General features: G+C 44.1%; 1 protein-coding gene across 4 annotated transcripts in view; it reads left to right on the top strand.

The window, feature by feature from the left end:
* Nucleotides 1-13,157, top strand: part of FERRY3 (FERRY endosomal RAB5 effector complex subunit 3) — a 59,050-nt gene that overhangs the window by 1,007 nt on the left and 44,886 nt on the right. For 3 of the 4 annotated variants that reach the window (XM_070409551.1, XM_070409552.1, XM_070409550.1), the window contains exons 2-4: nt 782-984; nt 2,661-2,806; nt 11,705-11,886. In XM_070409551.1, coding sequence (XP_070265652.1) covers nt 807-984; nt 2,661-2,806; nt 11,705-11,886 — 506 coding nt within the window. In that variant the 5' untranslated portion in view covers nt 782-806. Of the gene's footprint in view, nt 1-781; nt 985-2,660; nt 2,807-11,704; nt 11,887-13,157 lie in introns of those variants that run through there. The other variant, XM_070409554.1, reaches the window with a different exon arrangement.

The raw sequence follows: 13,157 nt of genomic DNA, 5'->3' as shown, positions 1-13,157 counted from the left end.
CTCTGTTTCACTAGATTTTCTTCTTTTTGAACAGCATCCAGTTTGCCTTGTGGGATATTTTTTATTTTCTATTTTCTGTATATCTTCTTCCCACATGAAAATCTTTCCAACACCCATCTCCCTTCCCTCTACCCCCAATCTGATCTCATAGAACATCTAAGATCTCCAAGATCACTTCTTGGTCCCTGATCTATCTCTTTGATTTTTTAAAATATATTTTTATTGATTTCGGAGAGGAAGGGAGAGGGAGATATAGAAACATCGATGATGAGAGAGAATCATTGGTTGGTTGCCTCCTGCAAGCCCCACAGGAGGATGGGGCCGGCAACCTGGGCATGTGCCTTGACCGGGAATCTAACTGACCTCCTGGTTCATAGGTCGACACTCCACCACTGAACCAAGCCAGCTCTGCTGTTTCTTTGATTTTGTATTCACCAACTGTTCCATCAATTCTATTATCCCAGACTCCTCTCTGCTCTTTTCTCCCTGTTCTTGTTGTTGTTGTTGTTCTTGAGAATCCTGCCTAGGAATGCAAAGTTCTCTATGGGCATACTTTTCCTTAAATAAAGCTTAAAAGAAACTGTCCTCCTTTTTAAAAGGTGCACTATATTTTCACCACAAAGATGAAAACACAAGGATAAAAGTAGGAAAAACTAGAATAATTGGCTTCGAGTCACACAAATAAAATCTCTGAGTAGTGGAACATTTTCTTAGAAGTGGTAGAGCGACAATGTGGTATAGCATGTTTTTATGAACTTATAACGTGCTGCTTTTTTGTTAGTTCTACAGATATCCTGCCAAAGAAGATGAAGACAAACAGAGAAAGATTCTGCAGCAGAGAGAGGGAATTTGTGTATAAATTCAAAATAGGAAGTCAGTGCTTAGAACTGAGGGTGCCCCTCAAATTTCCTGTTCAAGAGAATGTCAGTTACTTACATGGGCGCCTGATGTTGCTGCACAGCTTGCCATGCTTTATAGAAAAAGGTGAGGACTGATTTTTTAATACTATTTTGTTGTTTATCTAGAGTCTCTGACATTAAAAGTTTCATATTAGAAAGCATAAAACCAAGAAGCATTGGAAAGAACCATAAAATATAAAGTGGTTAACTGCTTTTAAGAATAAAAAGATTCCCCAGACCTTTGTTTTATTTAGTGCTTTTTCCTATAACTTGTAGTTGGTGATAAGGCAGGTTAGTATAAAAATTAAATTATATAATGAAAAATTAGTTACCAAGTCTGGAATAGAACTTTTAACCTCTTAGTTGGATGAATTCATAAGGCACTTCAGCTGTCAGTTATTATAGAATTATATTGCTAAATGCAATGCCCCTTTAATGATCTGGTTCTCAGTTCCTGAGATGTCATGGAAGAGAAGGAATATAAATCGTTGAATAATTTTTGCTTACCTAAATTAATTCCATGAAGTCGTCTGTATTAAACCATTTTAAAAGCCTGTGTTCTACCTCACAGATGAAGAAAAAAATTTAATTGAGAATGTGTTGGATCATAGAAAGTTAGAGTTAGGGAACCTGAAAACTTTCTAGCACTATTTCATTGTACAGGTAAGGAAATCTGCAAATAAAAAGGTTAAAATATTTGCCTACGGCAGTGGTTCTCAAAAGTTGTTCCCTGATCAGGAGCAGTAGCATCACCTGGAAACTTGTTAGAATTGCATATTCTTGAGCCCCACCCCATTCTTGCTGAATCAGAAACTCTGGGGGTAGCATGCAGCAAGCTACTTCAGTAAGCCCTCTAGGGCATTCTAATAATGCATGCCACTGGTCTAATGTAACGTGGTGGACAGAACACAGGCTTACTAACTTCTATCCCAGTGCTCTTTCCATTATATCTGTTTTTTAAGTATTGTCTCTAAAATTGGATTTATACAGCATCTGAACTACATCAGTTTTAATACACTAATTATTTAATTTCTTCAAATTCAAAGAATGTAACAGTGCATATATAGGAAATTTTTTCATATAAGTACAGCAACCTTCAAACCCTTGAAATCTGTAGAAGTTTTTCTGTATGTGATTTTACCAACTTAGTTTCAAACTGAAACATCAGGCTTAAGAAATTAACATTTCAAATTAGTATCAAGGTTATACATGAGTCAAGAATTTTGACCATTGTCCATGCAGTAACCTGTAATAGTAAAGAAAAATGGTTGTGCAAAGACCTTGTATGTATATATGCATAACCCAGGGACGCAGACAGTGGGGTGGTGGAGGTCTGAGGCGGGGGGGTTGGTGGGGATCGATGGGGAAAAAAAGGAGACACATGTAATCTATATTATAAAAGGCCCATGGCCGTAACACTGTAACGACCACCAGGAGGTACATTGAGCACCTCTCGGTCCCTCCCCACCTCACCTCGCCCATGAACATCGGTTCTCTTGGCAGGTGGGGTGGGGCGGGGCAGGGCGTGGTGGCATGAGCTACTAGCAGCGTGCGCCCTGGGCCTATAGAACTTTCAATAATAAAGATATTTTTAAAAAAGAAAAATGGTTGTGAAGTAGATAAATGATCCCCTAAGTTTATTTTATTTTATTTAGACATTGTACTTGATAAAATAAAATTTGACATTGGAATGCTTAGGTAAAATGTTTCCTGTTTTTGTCTGGATTTTGCTGATGATAGCATTTCTTGACCCTGATATAGACTTAAAAGAAGCTCTGAGCCAGTTTATAGAAGGAGAATCCCTCAGAGATTATGATAGAGAGGCTGAAGCATCGCTGGAAGCTGTGAAATCAGGTGAAGTAGATTTACATCATCTGGCAAGTACATGGGCCAAAGCTTATGCTGAGGTAAGAAAATAGATCAGATTGTAAATTTCAAGGATATTCTGGACTTTGATGAGGATTTTTAAATTGCTAAGATAATACTGAAACAGGTGTAGAATCCTTTTTTCTCTAATTACAAAAATTTATTCCATAACATATAATATCTATATATTTAAAAGGCTAATATGCTAAGTGTCTGACCGTTTGACCAGTCACTATAACGCGCACTGACCTCCAGGGGGAAGACGCTCAACGCAGGAGCTGCCATGATGCGCACTAGCCAGTTACAGAGAAACAGCTCTGTGGACCTGGCACCCACAAAGCAACACTTGGCTTCCCCCAAGTGGGACAAGGGCCCTGCCACCACCCCGGAGTGACAGTTCACCAAATATCATCCAATGCTGCCGAGACCCCATGGCGATAAATGCGGCCCACAGCCCAGCCCAGCCTGGAAACGGTCACTGTGGGCGCCTGGTAATGACGTCACATAGCAACGCCTGGTTTCCTCTCCCTAGTGAGAACTAGCCTCCTTGCAGTTTCTTCAGCCCAGGAACACCACTTGCTTTATAGTTAGGTGAAACATTTCACACTTTCACCAAATGTCTGTGAAGCATTTTCCCATGCCTCATCTCATTTGATCCTTGCAGAAGTCCTGGGGTAGGTAAATAGGAGACTCAGTGGAACCCTATTTTCTTTTCATTAGCCAGAAAACAGAGATTAAAAAGTTTAGGAACTTGACCTGACTGAAAATAAGTAAGAAATGGTGGACCTTGAAAACGACTTCAGGTTTTCTCACTGCGCAGAATATAGTCAAATACTGCTGCAGTTAAATATTTTACCCTTTGTTCTCCCTGCGTAATCTATATATGTAAAAGGCTAAATGTCCATTTGTCCAACCAGTCACTATGATGTGCACTGACCACCAGGGGGCAGACACTCAATGCAGGAGCTGCCCCCAGGTGGTCAGTGCGCTCCCACAGAGGGAGCGCCCTTCAGCCCGATGCCAGGCTCACAGCTAGCGGGCACAGCAGCAATGGCGGGAGCCTCTCCCACCTCCACAGCAGTGCTAAAGAGCAGCGAGGAGGCAGGCAGTAAGGAGTGAGGGTCTCCTGAATTGCAAGAGTGATGTCCACTGAGGGGTCCTGGACTGCAAGAGGGCACAGGCCAGGCTGAGGGACCCTCTCCCCCCCGCCCAGTGCACAAATTTTGTGCACTGGGCCTCTAGTCTACAATAATAATCTGCTTCGTGTTGATATTTACTGCTGTGTTGCTGACAATTACCTGAAAGAGAAGTTGGGGTGCTTCCCTGGGCTGGAAAAAGTTTAGCTAAATCAGAAAGCAGGTCTAAGTAAGCAAGTTTATTCTATATGTATAAAAGGCTAAGTTGACTCACGCACACGCGATACTTATAAAGCTCTCGCTGGCACCAGTCGCATGCGTGTGTTTCAATCTGTCATTGTCGATCGTGAATTTGGTTGACACTTCTATTATAGAGAAAGGGCGAATAGCTATATTAAAATATTTCTTCTAATTAATTTCCTTCCATGTGCACAAATCTGTGCCCCAGGCCACTAGCATATTAATACTTGACTGATTCCTTTCTATATGAAGGTAAGTACCTAAGACTCAATACTTTATGTAATGCGTTTATAAAATGAAAAACTACTTTGTATCTCTAACCAACATAGTGTTGCCAAAATTAGTAATTAATAATACAGGACACTATTTAAATTAGAATTTCAGATAAACAGTTAATAATTTCAGTATTAGTATATCCCACATATTCTGTGGAACATATTTATAGTAAAAAATTATTTGATGTTTATCTGAAATTCTAATTTAACTGGATGACCTGTATTTTATCTGGCAACCTTAAACTAGCAGTAGTAGCTTATTTTCATCTGGTTTACTTTTGTCCTCTTACTTACCTTCTAACTGTTTTTAGATAGTTATATAACGTCATCGTTTTTCCATTTAAGTAATATATCTTATTTCATAAAGTCTAACATGCCATTGATCATAATACATACCATTATTTTATTTACTACTAAGAACACTTCTACTTTTAAACTATGATAGAATGCAAAGATGCCATAAAATATAAAATATATACTGATTTTTGAGAGTTGTATAATAAAAAAATATGTATCTTAGAATTGATGGAATACAGTATATTCAGAATCTCTTATATGCAAGGTACTCTACTAGGTGTTGGGTGTAAAATAGTGAGTGAGACAGACACAAGTGAAATTTACATTTTAATTAGAGAGCCAGATACAGGAATATGTAAACAAACGAATTTAATAATTGCAAGCTATAATGAATGAATTGCAAGCTATAATAACACTTTATACTTATTAACTTACATTCCACTTTAAGTAGCTCAGTTTATGAGAATTTGAAAGAGATCAATTTTATGGGGTCATATTTGTTATTCTAAGCACATTGCTCTGTGCCCAGTAAGGTTTCCTAAAAAAGATGACACTATGCTCATATATTATTTTAAATACTAAAAACATAATTATTTTATTTAAAAAAATCTGTGACAATTACAATTTAAAGAATCATAATCTTTCTGCTGATAAAAAGAAATAAAGCTGTAAGATGTAGTAAAAGAATAATTTCACTTAATTTATTCAACCAATATTTTTATACCTCTAAAATGGGTTGGGTGTAGAGTTGAGGATAAGTCTTTGCCCTCAGGAAGCATACAATCTAGTAGGAAGATACAAAGAAATCCACAGACTGTTGTAACACTGTGGTAAACAGACTTTCACTAACACTGAGACAAATTATAGGAGCATTAAAAAAGAAGTTAACAGAATGTTTATAGGAATACCAGTCACCTAGAGTTATGAGGGTATGAGTTCCGTTTTCTGTAAATGGATTTACTAGGTATTTCATGAAACTTACCTTAACCACCTTTTGATGAAAATCTTTTTTAAATGTAGTACACATTTCCCTGCTTTCTTAAGCATGGTATATCAGATTCAGTTCTAACGTCTTGTTGACTGAAGGGTCCCAGGTTTCTCCTCTAGGAGTGTTCTTATTTTGATATAAAATCTGGAAGCAAAACCTCTCCTCTCCCTGATTTTATGTAACCAAAGAGAGAACTTCCTGAATACTAGGTCAATAAATGCTTATTTGCTTATCTTTTTTTTTTAAATATATACTTTTTATTGATTCAGAGAGGAAGGGAGAGGGAGTGAGAGAGAGATAGAAACATCAGTGATGAGAGAGAATCACTGACCAGCTGCCTCCTGAGCCTGCAGCCTGGGCATGTGCCCTTGACTGAAACTGAACCTGGGACCCTTCAGTCAACAAGACGTTAGAACTGAATCTGATATACCATGCTTAAGAAAGCAGGGAAATGTGTACTACATTTAAAAAAGATTTTCATCAAAAGGTGGTTAAGGTAAGTTTCGTGAAATATCTAGTAAATCCATTTACAGAAAACGGAGCTCATACCCTCATAACTCTAGGTGACTGGTATTCCTATAAACATTTTGTTAACTTCTTTTTTAATGCTCCTATTATTTGTCTCAGTGTTAGTGAAAGTCTGTTTACTCATATGTTGCAGAGATGCTTTAGCACTCCTCTGTCTCTTCAGTGCAGGCTGACACTCAATCCACTGAGCCACACCAGCTAGGGCTTTTATCTTATTATAAAAAATAATTACCATATTTACAAAATTTATGGTTTTACTTATTTTTTGTGTGCTTTAGCCATTCTAAAAATAGGAATTTGACCATCTTTCAGATTAATGATCCTAATAATAGTAACAATAATAGTAACACCAATGTACAAAATAATAACACTTTATACTTATTAACTTATTTAATCACAAGAGTACAGATTAACAGTGAATTAAAATCATCAGTATCAATTGAAGCAAGTACTCTGTTCTACCCTATGTCAAATTAGTAGGTACATAGCACTTTTTGTTTTGTGGAGTTCAGATTTCTAGCAGTGCCAGGATTTTAGAACTATAGTAGCTTATTCATCTTTAAAGAAGTAAGGAAAGAAAAAGCAAAGAAGCTATTTCTAACAGTAAAAAAGGAAATATTGACAATCAGGAAAATAACTGAGAAGACCCAAATATTGATACAGACATACCCACTAGATATATCTGGACTCTCACTGTCAATGAAAATTATAAAAGCCAAGCAGCTCAATACAAGCTCAAGAAAGATGGGAATCATTGACCAAAAGGAAGGAATTAAAAAAGAAAAGGAAACTCTGTAATATATTGCAAAAGGGCTGGCAGAGATTAGAAGATGCAGCATTGTGGAGATTAGAAGAATCAAATTATGATTAACAGCAGACTCTGATGGTGCAGGCAGGACAGAGTAGTAGAAGAGACAGAGGAGTGCTAAAGCATCTTTGCAACATATGAGTAAGCAGTCTTTCAGTAACACTGAGACAAATAATAGGAGCATTAATAAAGAAGTTAACAGAATGTTTATAGGAATACCAGTCACCTAGGGTTATGAGGGAATGAGCTCCATTTTAGATATTTCAGATGTGGTGTACTTAAATCATGAAACTTACCTTAACCACCTTTTGATGAAAATCTTTTTTAAATGTAGTACACATTTCCCTGCTTTCTTAAGCATGGTATATCAAATTCAGTTCTAACTTCTTGTTGACCCCAGGTCATCCTTATAAATGTACTAGAGGCCCCGTGCTCGAAATTCATGCGGGGGTGGGGGGGGGGGAGTTCCCTCAGCCCAGCCTGCACCCTCTCCAATCCGGGACCCCTTGGGGGATGTCAGACTGCCAGTTTAGGCTCAATCCCACACCGGCAGTCGGACATCCCTCTTGCAATTCGGGACCACTGGCTCCTAACCACTCTGCCTGCCAGCCTGATTGCTCCCAACTGCTGGCCTGATCGCCCCCAACTTCACCCTCCCCCACCAGCCTGATCACCCCCAAATGCCCCTCCTGCTGGCCTGTTTGGGGCCACGGTCGGCCAAGGGGAGGGGCTATGGTCGGTGGGCTGGCCAGCCACGCCCCCGAATGGGGTGGGGGAGTGCCAATCAGGGGCCAGCAGCTTGTAAGGGGGAGCCATGGGTGGTTGGCTGGCCAGCCCTGCCCCTGATCGGGGTGAGGGGGCTGATCTGGGGTGGGGCCCGGCAGGGGGAGGGGCTACAGGAGATTGGCTGGCCCGCTCTGCCCCCTATTGGGGTGGGGGGGTGCGATCAAGGGCAGGCAGTTGCAGGGAAGGGCTGCGAGCCTATTATGGTGGGGCTTGGCCAGCCAGCCTGCCTTTTTTTTTTTTTTTTTTTTTTTGGCAACTTCATGACTTTTATTTGTGGTGCCTGTGCTATGTCTCAAAAATACCTTCTCCCCCTGCCTGGGACAGCATTGGGGAGGGGGCAGCAAAAAATAGAAGACGTCCCTCCCTATTGCACACGGACCCTATATACAGGCCCACCTGGCCCAGGCCAGTGGGATGCTTGGCACATTCTCAGACCCCTGCTCAGGGGCTGGAGGGGTGACTGGTGGCAGCACACGTGAAAGGGGACCTCTGGGTAGCCATTCTGGTCCTGGCTGCTGGTCCTGGCAATTCCTGGTCCTTGGTTCCTTCCTGGTCCTGCCTGCAGCCCTGGTCCCCCTACCTGGCTCAGCCTCCCATCTCCATCCTGGCTTCAGATGGCCCCCTTGGCTCCTGGGGGCTCTGTCCTCCCCTCCCAGCCTGGAAGTCCCATGGCTTCTCAGAGACTCCCCAGCAGCCCTGTCACTCGTGTTCACATAGGGGAAGGGGTGCATGTGGCAAGAGCAGCTGTATAAATGCGGGTGCAGGGGCAAGTCCTCTGGGGTCACTTGGACAGTTTGCTGATGACGCGGATCAGGGCCGCGTTCTCTGAGGCACTGGTTGTCAGCCCAGAGGTTGGACAGGCCCTTCAGCTCCTCTTCCAGCCTTGCACTCCAGGGCCCAGTGCTCAAATCTCTCCAGCTCCAGGAGGGCCGGCCTCTCTGCAAAGCGCTCCTGCCTCTGCATAGTGCACTCCAGCTCCACCTTGAGCTGCGCCAGCCCCAGCGTGGTCTGGGTCAGGGCCTCACAAAGTCTCTAGTTCTCAATGCGCAGCTTTACATAGAGCTTCCTGAAGCCTCCCTAGGGCTCTTCTGATTTGGGCTAGTGTTCTGGGTTTAGGTCTTGCTGCCTCTGGAGGGGAAGGGCTGGATTCCGGGCTGATGTTGGCTGGCTTCACCTCTTCCCCATTCGCAGGCCCTCTCCTCTCCTTGCCAACTCTGTGGTGCTCCCTGGAGGCCTGTGGTCCCTGTCCCTGCCCGTCAGGCGCCTCTACTCTCTGGGCAGGGCCATCAGAATTCTCAACCCCACAGACTCGGGGCTGCCAGGAAGGGTCCAGACTCTGTGTGGCTTGCTCTTGATCAGGATGGGAGAGTAATATAAGGGGCAGGCTGGCAGGGGGGAGGGGCTTCGAGGTTGGCTGATGGCCCCACCCCCTGATTGGGCTGGTTTGCTGGCTACAGTGGATGTCATAGTGACTGGCCCTATCAGGGCCATCAGAATTCTCAACCCTACAGACTCGGGGCTGCCAGGAAGGGTCCAGGTTCTGTGCGCCCTGCTCTTGATCAGGATGGGAGAGTCCTATCAGGGGCAGGCCGGCAGCGGGGAGGGGCTGCAAGGTTGGCCGAAGGCCCCAACCCCTGATCGGCTGGTTTGCTGGCTACACTGGGCGTCATAGGGACCAGCTCAATCAGGGCCATATTCTGCTGGTTTGTGTCTCCGCTGGCTCTGGCCCCAGCAGCCCAGTGCCCCGGCCATGGGGGCTGGAGCTGGGCCTGGACCCACTGCGGGCTTGTGTCTCTCTGGCTCTGGCCCCAGCAGCCCAGCGCCACTGCTACAAGGGCTGGGGCTGGGGTCCAGACCCCCTGAGGGCTTGTCTCCCCACTGGCTCCGGCCCCAGCAGCCCAGCGCTGGCCACGGGGGGTGGGGCTGGGGTCTGGAGCCCCTGCGGGCTTGTGTCTCTCCTGGCTCCAGCCTCAGCAGCCCAGCGCTGACTGGGGGAAGGGGACACAGAAGGTTGGCAGGCCGGCCCCACCCCCTGGTCAAACTGTCAAACTCCCAGTCAAGGGGACAATTTGCATATTACCCTTTTATTATCCTATACTAGGGGCCCGGTGCACCAAATTCATGCACAGGGAGGGGGGTCCCTCAGCCTGACCTGCACCCTCTCGAAATCCAGGACCGCTGGCTCCTAACCACTCTGCCTGCCTGCCTCATCGCTCCTAACCTCTCGCCTGCCTCATCGTCCCTAACCGCCTCTGCCTCGGCCCCTGCTGCCACAGCTTGGTCTGGAAGGATGTCCAAAATGATGTCCAGAAAGTCATTCAGCTGTCCAGTCTAATTAGCATATTATGCTTTTATTATTATAGACAATAAAAGGGTAATATGTAAATTGACCCTAACGGCAGAACGACCAGTCGCTATGATGCACACTGACCACCAGGGGGCAGACACTCAACGCAGGAGCTGCCTCCTGGTGGTCAGTATGCTTCTATAGGGGGAGCACCATTGAGCCCGAAGCCAGCTCATGGCTGGCCAGTGCAGTGGTGGTGGCAGGAGCCTCTCCCACCTCCGTGGCAGCACTAATGGCTTATGCCCATTCCCTTAGTCAGACATCCCCTGAGAGCTCCCAGGCTGCCAGAGGGATGTCTGACTGCCAGCTTAGGCCTACTCCCCAGGGGATCAGGCCTAAGCCATCAGTTGGACATTCCCCGAGGGCTCCCGGACTGTGAAAGGGCGCAGGCCGGTCTGAGGGATCCCCTCTACCCGTCCCCCCCTGAGTGCACGAATGTCATGCACCAGGCCTCTAGTACATCTATACTAATAATAGCCTAGGTCAGTGGTCAGCAAACTCATTAGTCAACAGAGCCAAATATCAACAGTACAACGATTGAAATTTCTTTTGAGAGCTAAATTTTTTAAACTTAAACTATATCGGTAGGTACATTGTTATTAACTTAATTAGGGTACTCCTAAGGCTTAGGAAGAGCCACACTCAAGGGGCCAAAGAGCCGCATGTGGCTTGCGAGCTGCAGTTTGCCGACCATAGGCCTAGGTGGTCATCACGCCCTAACGTCGTCACAAGATGGCCATCACAAGATGGCCATGCGCACAGTGGAGGCAGGGCCCAGGGAAGGAGGCAGGTCGCGGCAGGGGAGGGCAGTTGTGGGTGATCAGGCTGGCAGGGGAGGGCAGTTGTGGGCGATCAGGCAGGCAAGGGAGGGCAGTTGGGGGCAATCAGGCCAGCAGGGGAGCAGTTGGGCATCAATCAGGCTGGCAGGGGAGCAGTTAGGTTGCGATCAGGCTGGCAGACAGAAGTGGTTAGGGACAATCAGGCAGGCAGGCAGGTGAGTGGTTAGGAGCCAGCGGTCCCGGATTGTGAGAGGGATGTCCCAGATTGGAGAGGGTGTAGGCCAGGCTGAGGGACACCCTCTTCCTCCCATTCACGATTTTTGTGCACCGGGCCTCTAGTTATATAAAAGCAAAGGTCATCACCAATCCCACTGTCCTGAAATAGCCATCATTAGCATTTTGTTGATCACATCCTTGTGTGTGTATGTGTTATTTTACAGAAATTGGGTTATAGCATAGTGTTTTGTTTTGTTTTGTTTTTATTGCGGACATTTCTCATCTCTTCCTCCACATTAGCCCCTCCCCATCCCTGCCTCCAGGTAACTCATGTTAACAACTTAGTTGACATCTTTTAATTTTTGCATGTGTACTCAGATAATCCTAGATAACCAATATACACACATATATAAAAAGACAAGGTCTTTCTGTCCTTGTCTGATGTACAAAAATAGAATCATAATATACATGCTTTTCTGGTAGTGTGTTAAATAAAAACCCTACATCGTGATTTAAGAATGTCTGTGTATCATTTGTAGACCACATTAGAGCATGCAAGGCCTGAAGAGCCCAGCTGGGATGAAGATTTTGCAGATGTGTACCATGACCTAATTCATTCTCCTGCCTCTGAAACACTCCTAAATTTGGAACATAATTACTTTGTTAGTATCTCAGAACTGATTGGTGAAAGAGATGTGGAGCTGAAAAAATTACGAGAGAGGTATTTTAAAATTTCTTGCACTATCATAATTAAATGTTACATCGTCAAATGTGTCCTGCAGAACTTGTTTTTATTTGTTATAAAATTTAAGAATAAATAGAAAAAATTCTTTAATATTAGAAATTAATTTTCTTGTGTGTTTAAATATGTAATTTCAACTGGGAAATCCTCATAAGTTTATAAAACTTCTCAAGTGATTTATCGAAATAAATAATGGTGACTTTATATATTCTATTTCTCATAAGAAGAATAGCTTATTTCTGTACAAAGTACTTTGGATGCTGTCTTAGTCAGTTCAGGCTGCTATAGCAAAATACCATACATTAGATAGTGTAAACAACAGAAATTTGTTTCTCACTCCTGGCTTATAGATAGTACCTTATTGATGTGTGCTCACATGGCCTTTCCTCACTGTGTGCTCTTACTGTGTCTTTTCTAGAGTGAGAGCTCTAGCATCTCTTCCTTTAATTCCATTATGTGGACTTCAACTTCGTGGCCTTTTTTAAGCCTAATTACCTCCCCAAAAGCCCTACCTTCAATACCATCATAATTGGGGGGGTGGCGTGGGATTAGGGTTTCAACATATGAACTTGGAGGGGACACAGACATTCAGTTCATAACAGGTGCCCTATCTCATCCTTACCAAAACCCTGCTGTTATACCCATTATGCAGATGAGGAAACTGAGGCTTCAGTAACTTGTCTAAGGAAAAGCTATAATTTGAAACCAGGAAGTCTGACTCTAAAGCTATTAAGCACTCTGATGGTTTATTTTTCTTTGTTAAATGGCATTTAAATATCTACACTAATAAAAGAGAAACGTGGTAATTAGCGTACAACTGCTACCCTTTTCATTGGCTAATCAGTGAGTATATGCAAATTAACTGTCAGCCAAGATGGCGGCGGGCAGCCAGGCACTGAAGCGAGCATGAGGCTTGCTTGCTGCGGACTCCAACCTTCCCCGCCTTACTTGCCGGCCTCTCAGCTGCAACTCTAAGCAACTATGTACTATGTTGCAAATAAGAAGCTAAACAAAACCCCAGAAACCAGCCGGACTGAAAGCCAGGCAGACCGAAACATTGTATCGATGTTTTCAGCAGCGAGGCCTCAGAGCTAAAGCTGGCCCAGAATAAAAAAAAAAAAAGAAAAGAGAACAAGGAGCGGTTGGAAGCTTTAGTCACTCGCCAGCTGGAAAACAACCCTCAGCCCCTCACCCAGACTGGCCAGGCAACCCAGTGGGGACCCTCACCTTGATCCAGGACACCCTTCAGG

Source organism: Myotis yumanensis, unplaced genomic scaffold (assembly GCF_028538775.1).
Source record: "Myotis yumanensis isolate MYYU_CA2020_CCGP unplaced genomic scaffold, mMyoYum1.0.hap1 SCAF_3, whole genome shotgun sequence".
Taxonomy (NCBI): Eukaryota; Metazoa; Chordata; class Mammalia; order Chiroptera; family Vespertilionidae; genus Myotis; species Myotis yumanensis.
This window is presented reverse-complemented; position numbering and strand designations above follow the sequence as displayed.